This window comes from Colletes latitarsis, chromosome 4 (assembly GCF_051014445.1).
Source record: "Colletes latitarsis isolate SP2378_abdomen chromosome 4, iyColLati1, whole genome shotgun sequence".
NCBI classification, from domain to species: Eukaryota; Metazoa; Arthropoda; class Insecta; order Hymenoptera; family Colletidae; genus Colletes; species Colletes latitarsis.
Window position 1 is genome coordinate 27,182,367 of NC_135137.1, and position 12,316 is coordinate 27,194,682.

Genomic DNA, 12,316 nt, shown 5'->3' on the forward strand with positions numbered 1-12,316 from the left:
ATAGATGTGAAATTCATAGATTTTATTTTACAAAAAAGTTGTAAAGATGCGTAAACTATTAATTATTTTTATTTTGCAATTAAATATGTTACATGCACCTTATTTTTCGATCACCCTGTCTCGAGACCAGTTACTTAAACGATACGAAAAATATGAACCATTTACTTTGAAAGTGGTGTAAGTTCATTTTTCTTTATTTTGAAATAATAAAACGTTTGAATTCCATCGATTGAAAACCACTAACAAGGTCTACTTGTACAAATCTCTATTAGTATATGTAGATGTAAATTCATTATAGAAATAGCATTTTTGCAAATTAACTAGACTAATACCTTTTTTTTTCAAAGTCACAAATGGATTTACACAGCTTTCAAAATTATTAAATTATACAATTCTTTAAATTGTAATTATTTATGCATACTAACTTTATTATTTTAAAAATTATGACAGACTACGGATTTCAGGAAATGGGCTTACATCATTTTCAATATAAATGATTATGCAATTTCATTTACTAACCAAATTTCAATTCATTAAATTCTAAATTGTCTATAATTACAAAGTTCACATTAAATTATATGTAAACTTCTCGTTTTCATAATTTTATCAAAAAATGGACTAACAGCTGTTCTCAAAAATAGCGGAGTTTGCAAGCAACCGTATCATAAACCTGAATGGCGAAGATTCCAAACAATTATTATTATTATTATAGATTCATATAAACGTATTACTAACACGATATCGCTTATTAATTTTCAATATTTACATTTATACTAATTATATGGTTTAATATCGGGAACAAAATAACAAATTTCATGTTCCATATATGTACATTGAATTATTGCAAATGGTAATTCTTATTATAATTAATAATAATAATTATAATATAATTGTTTTGGCGATGAAATACATTATGTAAACGAGAATATGTTTTCTATTAAAAACATGGAACAAATAAAGAAATGTTCAAGAAAAGACATTTTTACTATTTTCAAAAGTGATAGTGGTGTAAACCGAAATAAATTATATTTTCAGGAATGAAATGCTCATTTGGGAACCAGAACTTCTTGGAAAAAATGATAGATTCGTGCCCAGGACTCTTGGACTCGTCAGATAAATCGTACTGTTGTTTAGACGTTGAAAATAGTAGGACCTATTGTTGTGACGCTGCGGAATTTATTGTTAAGTCATCATGGTAATATTTTTATTGATTAATATATTAATGTAACTGTAGTATATAATATACTATTGTACGGTAAGACGATTCTTGATGACTGAATTTTTCTCCACCGCTTACAATTAGACGCGGGTGCCGTTTTTTTTTTTTTTTTTTTCATTGATGAGACTCGAAAAGGCAACAATTGTGAATTTATAAACTGAATAGATGAACTTCAATGGTAACTAAAATCTTCTATATTTCTCATTATATCTTCATGAGAGTAATATCAATAGTAAGGTGTTGTCGATGAAAATAAGTCCGAACACGATCTTATTTGGACTATATTTTACTGTATGCAATTGAAAGTCTTTTCGAAACGATTCGCATAAATTACAGTTTTACATATCGTCCTTTCACGAGAAGAAGGCACAGCCTGTTTACATCCCCACTCTTGCTGCAGTCCGCTGATTGGCTGTCACCGATCTTCGTCACTGTTTTCGACCAATACCTGTAAGTCAGCGGATTGCAACAGGAGTGGGGATGTAAACACGCCGTGCCTTCTTCTCGTGGAAGAATGGTACATAGTACGAATGTGGCTCAGTTCAGTTCATCCATTGTCACACTGAAAAGAACACGTAAATCTATTAACATATCTCTCATAAAGATATAGAGAAAAACAGTGAATTCGTATTAATGTTGATCATATGTGGATTGGTATTATCTAAATAAAAAATTATTTAAATAACGATTTGAATAAAAAATACTTTATCCTTATATATTATCCAAAGATGTTTAACCATTATCATCTGTTGAGTAAAAATTAAACATTCCTTTATAACATATTCATAAACAGTGTACGCATTATTTATAAATCTTATTCGGTACTAACGAACTTTTTGAAAATTGATAAATTATTTGTTTAGTATAAAATCAATCATTCACACGCTATGTACTTACATATTTATACAGTAGTAACTTTTTTCGATTTGACAAATCGCAAATTTGTACATTATTAATTATTTGAAATCTCTCTTCTTCTAAAATCAATGAATTATAAGTTATATTCGTAACAAATTTCTGAACAATATAAACACTACTTTTAATCTATGCAGTGATAATACGGTTTTAAAAAGCTACAAATTATTTGTTTGTAACTATTTTATGAATAATTTACATGCTATTTATGGATAATGGTCTAAGTCTTTGGATACAGATACAAATACAGATGAAAAGTTTAACTGACATTGCGGATGAAACACCTTGTGAATAGAAAATTGTCTGTACTCGTCGGATAAATTAATTTATCCGTTGCTCTTCGAGTAAAGATAAATTAATTACTTGTGTCTTTGGATAACGAAGACAATTTTTTGTTCTTTTATCCGTTATTTAAAAGTTTTATTTAGATAAAGATATTTTTCACATCTTGGTGTTGATATACCGATACGGGATATCTGTCTGTCGAGTGGTCAACAATGGTGCAAAAAAGTTCACTCCCAGCCGAGAACGATTTTTATCGTACACCGCAACGACATTCATTTTCTAATAAAAATAAAAATTCATATATTTGTCATTATTTCTTAATGAAAATATTTTAAATAAATCGGTAGTATGTTTTCAATGAAAGTGATTCCAGAAATGACATCACACGGTTATTTTTAATGTTCAGTTAATCTATTATGTCACAATTTTCACCTTTCATTGCGTTACAAAGTTGTTGTTGTTGTTATTATTATTAATTTATTAACGGGATTAAACCCTTTAGTACAAAGGTGTAATATGTAAGGAACTACAGATGTGGATTTTACATAGTCAAACATTATCACTTAGTGAATTTAACAAAAATAAATTAATTTACAATATGTTGCGAGAATAATTTTAGACTTTCTTATGATTGTTCAATTAAATCCGTTTTAGTGTGTACAAAATTTGCATTACTAATCATTCTATTTACACAATTCTGAGATCCAAACGTTGTGCGGTAACTTTCAGAGTAAAATAGAAAGTGATTTCTTAAATATCTTGATGGTACATACAAAGGGAAATTCCCACTACTTTCTGGAACTGCTTGATTCAAGCAGGGATTCTAACCACCGTATAACCCTAATTATTTTTTACTTTTCGCTTTACTTCCCATAAATTTTATATTTGCGTTACTCCTCCGCCACCTATCAGTCGATGGTTCAAAATTTTTATTTCTATTTGTACATCATGATAATAACAATTACATTTGTTGTATTTTATATTTCAACATACAGATTTATTTAAAAATAATATATATGTAGAAGCACAAAAATTTAATAATCATGCACACTCTTCCTCCTTCACTTTCTACACTCCTTCATACTCCCGTGACTCCTTTGTGCCACCGTGACTCCCGGTATTCCCCCTTCACCTACTGGCTTCGCTCTGATCCCCACTCCCCCATCACTGCCAATCTCTACACATCAAATCACCGCTCAATCCATCACCGATATCATGCACAGGAGATTATCCTCTAACGACATTGAGTTCCATACATATTTGACAATTATCGAAATCGGTGAAGTGCCCCCTATTCCGAATAATTACCAATGTTTTGGTATTGACTTATACAATTTTTTAATCATTTTTACAATAAATTGCTCTATTGTTTGACAGTATTTAATATTTATTTTTCTACTATTCGAAATTGTTTATATCGTAGAATTCTCGATTTGGAAAGATTTGTTGAGATCTTGAAAATTTTATACGTGTGTCTATACAATAAGTGACGACACATACCTATGTCAAACAAAGAATTAGTCGAAGGCGATTTTCAATCATCGACTAATGAAATAAATATTTATAAAACAGAAAACGAAAGAAATTTTTTCGTTTCTAGAATGTTTATGTATAAATATAGAATGTTCCCTGAACAATTTCAGATCGATTGGACACTTGCAACCAGTATAGCATTCTATTTGAAATTTCGGAATTTTAGCAATTTTACGTAAATCTCAGACATAATATTACGTCGTTATTGTAAAAGAATAATGAATATTTTTTTTATAAAAAATTTCTTACATCTGTTATAATATTATTTATATGTAACCTTATACAGTTGACTCAAAAAATTTGAAACTTTTCATTAAATTTAACTACATGTATATTGTGCTACATCTGAATCATTGCACATGTTTGTCCGAGTCAAATTATAATTCTTTCGATGCACAAAGAGTTATTTGCTTTTGTAGTAATAATTGTATTAGTCATTTTACATAGTTATAAAGAAAATATTATTAAAATTTAAGTTATACGTATATTATAGATTAAAGGCATTGAATTAATATATTATTAAATTGTATGTATTTTGTAATATATGTACTTTGTTAATGTACATTTCTTTACATTAGGGTAGTTTCTTAGAATCTTCAATTACTTCCAAAGTATATTGTTTTTCTTCCTCGATCATACGCCTTCTTGTGTCCAAAGATATTATTTAATCGAAATTGATTTACATTATTTTGAAGTAATTTCGTATTGCTGTGTTTGGCCGAAAACATTTTGCCAGGGATAATACTGCCGCAATGTGTACAGAAATCTCTTAAAGATTTTTCTTTAGTTACATTTGAAATCGAGAAATAGAAATTTGATTATCGTGGCTGTATAATCTTGATTAAATTCATATCATTGTATTACAGGATCGCTGTCACAGTGATTGTCATTGTTGTAATACTGTTTACACTGGTAGTATGTTGCATAGCGTGTTGTCGCCGGCATCGCAGACGCCATCAAGGAACAATTTATGGACGTAAGTATCTATTTGTACGATATTTAAATTTCAACACTTTTATTCAGCAATATTGAATAAATGTTTTAACAATCATCGTAAATTCGTTTTCATGTTTTTCTTTCATGGCATACAAATCAGTTCACAAAATAACCTTAAATTGTTTTTATTTAAAAGTATTAAATACATAATATTGATTATATTAATGAACCAATTGTTGCTTTATTTAAATTTCACATTTCACAAAGACAGTTTCATTCATTGAGATAAACATATGTAGTTTGTTACTTTTTCATTATTCTATCTCATTATTAACTACCTTTTTAGTTTATAATATTTCAATATTTCTTAGTTGTCTATCCTACGTTGTATTTTTTCAAATTATATTTCCCTATTCATGTAAGTTTATATTTCATATTAGTCGGTGGCAACGATTTTGGAACAAGATACTCAGTATGAATTTAGTGTTAATTCGAGTATTGCATTCACAAAAAATTGTAAGAAAAAGATTAGAGGCTAATGCATTCGGGATAATTTTCGGCCCAAAGTTGACATTTCTTAAATTTTACAGGATGAAAAAGATTCGTTGTGGATATCAATTTTTTAACTATTGTTAAAAAATTATTAAGAGAGAATGGGATGTCAGTGTAATCTTTAAAAGAAATATTCAAATCGCCATAATTGTTAATTTGTTTTAACTTTCCAATCAGAACTCACTCTAAAAAAAAAACAAAAAAATATGTGATTTTATGTAGTATATAAAATTTAGAAAGTAGTCATTCGAGTATACTGTAATAGTCAAAAGTTAGTATACACATTACAAAAATGAAATTTGTTTAATATTTATGTAGCAGATTACTAAGATAATGGTAGCAACGTGGTAGTGTATGATATTTGCTGCATGTTGAACATAGATGAAGATCTTAGTGATTAATATTCAATTGCTTTACAAGCAACGAATTATTGTAAGACGGTTGTTCTGAATAATTAGAATTAATAGTGGACTGACAAAATATTAAATATAGGTATTTTTATAAATTAAAAGGAAAAAAGCATTCTTAAATAATCGTATACAGGGTGTTCGGCCACCCCTGGGAAAAATTTTAATTGGGGATTCTAGAGGCCAAAATAAGACGAAAATCAAGAATACCAATTTGTTGATGGAGGCTTCGTTAAAAAGTTATTAACAATTAAATTAAAAAATTTCAAATCGTTCTAAAAAAATTATTATTAATTGCAGGGACCAATTATAATCATTTTTGGTGAATAGACATACTCCCGAAATCTTACCCACTTTCGAGAAAAAAATTCAGTATTGGCGGAACTTTAAACGTTAATCACTACTTAACGAAGTCTCCATTAACAAATTGGTATTCTTGATTTTCGTCTTATTTTGGTCTCCAGAATCCCCCATTAAAATTTTTCCCAGGAATGGCAAACACCCTGTATACTATGTATGTGCTCACTTTTGATTGGTATTTTAACAGATAATATGAAACATTAGATGCGCCTATCTCTTTTGGTACTAATTTTAATAGTACGATTTTCAATTTATGCAACATATATGTAAGATTTGTTGACAAAATTCCGTGTTTTTGTATACACGATTTTGACATCCACTGTATAAATAAGTATTTAGAATTTGAGTGTTCTTCTTCTATCATTTTCTGGGTGCTGGAACTCACAGTATTGTTAAAAAGTAATTAAGGAATTGCTATAAGTACATAAATCTCTATACATTGAGTAAAAATACATACATATTTGTCTGTGTGTTTTAAGTAAGTTTCGTTAAGAAAACTTAAATAAGTAGAAAGTTCTGATAAATGAGATATTTCATCCCAAGACTAATTTTAAATTTCTCTTTCCTAATGACTATTAAGCAAAAATAAAACCAGAAATTGATACCTACAGTGGTATTCCATTTATATGAATTCGACGGGGCGTAATTCATATAATCGGGTATGATCGTATAATAGAAGTCCACTGATTATCCCCATTATTTATAATTTTTTATTCAAGTAACTGGAATTTTCGTTCAGATCAGTGAATTTAACCATACAATTAATTCTTTGCATTATAGTAATAATTCAATTCTCATGAACTTGGAAATCAATAGTAAAGACAGTAATTAGATAAAACTTGATGAATAAATTCTTATTTGGTAAAAACTAAAAATAGCAACTGGTAGATAATTATAAACAGAATAAATTATTTTCATTTAAAAATTTTCAAATGCTAGATCCTTCAGATCTTTTAAACATTTTTAATAAAGTTTATTTGCTTCCAACTGTGATCATTACAAGATTTGGAGGGGGAGGGGAGGACTGAAATCTAAAATTTCAGCTTCGGATAATTAATAGTTTCCGAGATATTAATAAACAAATTTTCCAAAGAATACATTGAATTCTGCCTATATGAACAGACGTTGAATAGCTGATGAATTATAGCGATATCGAGCCTCAGTTTCTATAGAGTGTCTCGCTTAAAATTTATCTGTCTTCTTTTCAAGCTACATTACATTTTGATTTTGGTGACCAAAAAAGTTATACTATCAACTAAAAGTTGTACTTACGCTAATATTGAATAATAACACCAAAATGTCCCACAGAAAATGGGCTTTTATGCTCAATTTTATTTTTCTCGTCCTGAAAATGTTAATTTGCAATAAACTCTTCAAATCCAACATAAATATGTGTAGTGACGAAATAAAAAATATCCAAATTTGAACTAATATCTCAGAAACTATTAAATTCCCGAATCTGAAACTTTATATTTAGAATCCACGCCCACTCTCCCTTATCCCCTACAAATTTCATGTCGATCGACGAAGAGTGCCATTAGAAAGCACAGCCTATACTACGCTAGTCAAAATTCATAATTATTGAAATTGGTTAAGTTTGTACTTTAGGTTCACCCGTTATAACAATCGATGATATGAATGACATAAATAGAAATATAACGAGTAATACTGTATTATGAAATTCCTCTAATCCTAGGAAACTTCCAGAAAGATCGAATTAGGATCGAAAATGAGCCCGAATGCATAATCCCCTTTAGTTCGATAAAAAGAAATTTAATTATTAATATTACGATTATACGAAGAAAGCTGTAGCCAATTTGACAATGTAATTCTTTATAGAATCAACAACGGCCTGATTGCATTTCAGCACACCTTCCAGTCTTCTGACATTGTTTTACACACAGTGTTTTCTGTAATTGTATCTTAGAGTACCATAGAGAGGTGACTTGTTGGCTAGGCACCTACAAACTGAATAAGAAAGCAAAGGGAGTAGGTCTTTGTGCTGCCTGATTCCCACCAGAAAACCCTGCTTTTACATCATGCTACATAGTAGTAAGATCTCCATATCCACGAGAGATACATTTTTCTATTCATGATTAATATTCTGAGCTTATGGCTCCGTCAGTGTCGTCCAATATGAATTGTAGTTGTGATCGACTCAGCCAATAATGACAATGCCTGTGAGGACAAATGTCGCTGTTACGTTACGGCCAATCAGCGTGCCTGGCCATCAAGTCGTCTCTCTGTAGTACATGTATTATTTCAAATATTAATTTATACCTCGTTTTCTATATATTCTTGCATGAAAATTTGTGGCTTCCAATTTTTATTACTACTAACTTAATAAATATATAGGTATATATACTATACTATACTATGCTTTACACATAAGTACACGTAGGATGGTCTAATAATTCTGTCCACCACAGATGTCTTTGCTATTTTTGCAAAACTTATGTGGCTTTAAATGCAATATAATGTGTTAATAATAGTTCGCCAATGGATAGTGGTGAAATTTGAAAGCCAGTTTATTTAAATATGATCTATTTTGTATTATAGAATTTAATTGAGTAAAGAATTTCGGGAATAAAAGAGTTAGGGTTCATCTATCGTAAAGCTAATAGTTTTTGAGATATTAATTTATAAAGCAGAAGTCGATAACATATGACTATCGTACCACAGACGAGGTATACGAGTAGACCAATCACCTTATGGACTTTCGCGGCCGAATCTGACTGCCATACCGACCTGGAAATTCGGAGATGATTTTAGCGGCCTCTTCTCATGGAGGGCGGTCAGTTGAGAAACTATTCACTGAATTAGTATTGATGGGCAGAAAGCTGTAGTGTGTGCGTAAATACATGTGAGTTGGCAGTGCAGTATTATCAGACGGCAAGCCTGTGGCCAAAGGAAACTGCCCCTCCACTTACACACATAATGCGCAACCACCTTTTTTATGAGTTCTGGCGTTTCGTATAGCTTCGGGGATTTGAGAAAGGTGGCGAATGTGAGTCTACCCTTCTTGCTCTCAACACAACTGAAATTCGACCTAGTATCACTGGCATGCGATATCGAATCTCGACTGCCCAGGCATTTTTTACTTTCCGACCTATGTATGCGCATATAAGCAAAATACCATAATGTAAAAAAATTTCAAAATTTTTTTTACGGAAATACATGTTTCAAGACTCCCTAATCATATTTTAACTATTAAAAAAAAGACATTTTCTTACTATGCTTATGGACGTGCGTTCATATATTTATACTATTTATGCGATTGAGTCTAAACAATCAAATGAATTTCAATGTAATTTTAAATTTTTAAATCTGAAAAAATTTGGAAATACTGTCCTATTTGTCCTCTTTGTTTAGCAATTTAAAAAAACGCTGATTCGTTAAAATCAATCATATTAAAATAAAAGACTGGAAAATTTTTCTTCTTTCAATGAAGGAAAACTCTTTTACTTAATCTTTTTCGAAGGCGAAGGTGAAAACGCATGGACGCATGGACGCATGGACGTTCCCCTGAAATAGGGGATCGGTTTTTGTTTTCCAGAAACGCGAGCGAGGCGATCGAAAACGCGAAACGCGTTAGTTGGATAACGGAGAGAGTCGCGAGGTTCCGTATAAAATAAAAAGACACGACCTCTAGCAACAGCATGCGTGTTTTGTTTGCCCCACATAGTCACCCAAAGGCTAAAGTTTGAAATTAAAATCAAAATAAAAATTAAATATACAATATAAAATTTTTCTATATTGCAGAAGATAGGGATAAATTGTAGTTAATTGTATTATGTAAAATTTATTTCAAACACTTGAAAAATCATCTTCAGTCTTCTCCATTCATCATCAAGCCTTTCTTTTTTGAATGTAGATTAACTTGTTTTATTTCCAATTAATTTATATTTACAGACATGTTTCTATAAATTTCAAATCCATTAATCAATTTGAATTTGTGATATTATGTCAGCCAGTTTCGAAAATATGGTTTCAAGAAAAACGCATTTAAAATTTCTGATATGATTATTAACCGCTGGGTACTCTTCCCTTTAAATGACTATAACTTTGTTACTTCTACGAATTTTAATGAGTCTACGTTTATAATAATTGCTAAATAAGGAGGACGAGTTGCAAGCCAAAGATCAGTTGCAGGGTTTTTAAAAAAGACAGATTGGCATTTTTCTTCTCATTGTTTGCGGCATGTTTGCGAGGGATGTGTCCGATATATACATATGGATATAATCAATTCATTTTCCTTCAATAATTCTCCATTGCAAAAATTCTACAGTATTCTTACATTTTTTTATATTTAAAAATTTTCCCATATTATTAGAAAGTAGGTATACGGCGAAAGCTATACAACCTTATATACAGGGTGTTCGGCCACCCCTGGGAAAAATTTTAACGGTGGATTCTAGAGGCCAAAATAAGACGAAAATCAAAAATATCAATTTATTGATGAAGGCTTCGTTAAACAGTTATTAACGTTTAAAGTTCCGACAGTACTGAATTTTTTTCTCAAAAATACGCAGGATTTCGGAGGTATGTCTATTCACCAAAAATGATTGTAAGTGACCCCCGCAACCGAAAATAATTTTTCCAGAACGATTTGAAATTTTTGAATTTAATTGTTAATAACTTTTTAACGAAGCCTCCATTAACAAATTGGTATTCTTGATTTTCGTCTTATTTTGGCCTCTAGAATCCTCTATTAAAATTTTTCCCAGGGGTGGCCAAACACCCTGTATATAGTGCATGATTGCTTCGTATGGAAAGTCAATAAATCTTCAAAAAGCGTCCAGGTCCGATTTCGAGAAATGTAAGGTCTGTCAGTCACGTTGGCTTTTGCCGTTTACTGACGATTCGAACGTGTGGCGATTGGCGATGCCAGGCCTACTTTCGAGAAATGTAAGCGACGTCAACGATGCAAGAACGAGAAGGAAAGCGAGTATCAACCTGTTCTTCTTGCCCCTTCCGAAACTTTACGATCTCACGTGTACGCAATTGGGCATAGTGTGCGAAAGTGGAATGAGGAGTTCCTGGGGCCCCCGATGCGCGGTTTGATAATACTGATTTCGATTCGCAAATACGTTTTTACCGAGTTATTTTTTAAATAAATGATGTATTACAATTTAAAATAAAAAATAGAGGATTTGCGGTTGTATGTATCAATGAAATACATCCTTAGGTATTTTAATAATCTTGAAATTTTTAAATAATCTTAATCGATTGATTATTCCAATAAAATTAATCGATTAATGTCCAATGATGGACTGTACAGCTTTCATTCCGTTAAAAAATAATAAAATTTCTGTAATTTCATTCTCTATCTCACTTCTTCTTGTGTTCATTTCTAAATCTATTGGTAACGTTGCGAGTGACACGGAAATGGTAATGGGGCTCTAGAGCCCCAGAGAAACGGGCCGAAAAAATACATTAGGTGAAAGGTCTACTCGTATATCTCGTCTGTGATCGTACTATTTAGAAATGTTGAATATTTTTATAGAATTAGAAACAAGAAAAAAAAAATCATACAGAAAATTTTATGATTTAATGACCTCTGTAAGGTTATTTAAAACTTAATATTTTAGGAAATATTTTATTTTGTCTTTAATATTACAACGTTACCTAAGCGCTCGTAACTTCAGAAATGCCTCAAATGTTTTAATTTCTAACTATACATTCCTAAAATATTAAAAAATAAAGAAGTTATTTTTTCAATTCTGATTTTTTTATTTTGTTTTAATTTTATGATTCCTTAATATTTAACGAATATGTAGTTAAAAGAAGATTTTGATACTTGATACATTTCTACAGTTAGAAGTACTTAAGTAGCATCGTAATATAAAAAAAAATCAAAATGAATTATCTTCTAAAATATAATGTTTCTAATATAACCTTACCTTACAATGTTTATATGCAGTGTTGCGTCGCAAACCCTCGAACGCCATAATCATAAATAATTTCAAAATTGTCACGTTATACATGGTATGCAAAATGGTCCATCGAATCGATTTATGTAAAAGATTTCCTCGACGATTGTTTTCTATTTTTACTTAGAACTAAGTTCTGGTCTAGCCTAGTTACTAAAGTCACCAGGATCGGGATA

General features: G+C 30.5%; 1 protein-coding gene across 3 annotated transcripts in view; it reads left to right on the forward strand.

Annotated features, from left to right (window-relative positions):
- Positions 1-12,316, forward strand: part of LOC143341156 (uncharacterized) — a 33,319-nt gene that overhangs the window by 11,068 nt on the left and 9,935 nt on the right. For 2 of the 3 annotated variants that reach the window (XM_076763878.1, XM_076763877.1), the window contains exons 2-3: positions 1,036-1,195; positions 4,819-4,928. In XM_076763878.1, the coding sequence (XP_076619993.1) occupies positions 1,036-1,195; positions 4,819-4,928 (270 nt within the window). Of the gene's footprint in view, positions 1-1,035; positions 1,196-4,818; positions 4,933-12,316 lie in introns of all 3 variants that reach the window. The other variant, XM_076763876.1, reaches the window with a different exon arrangement.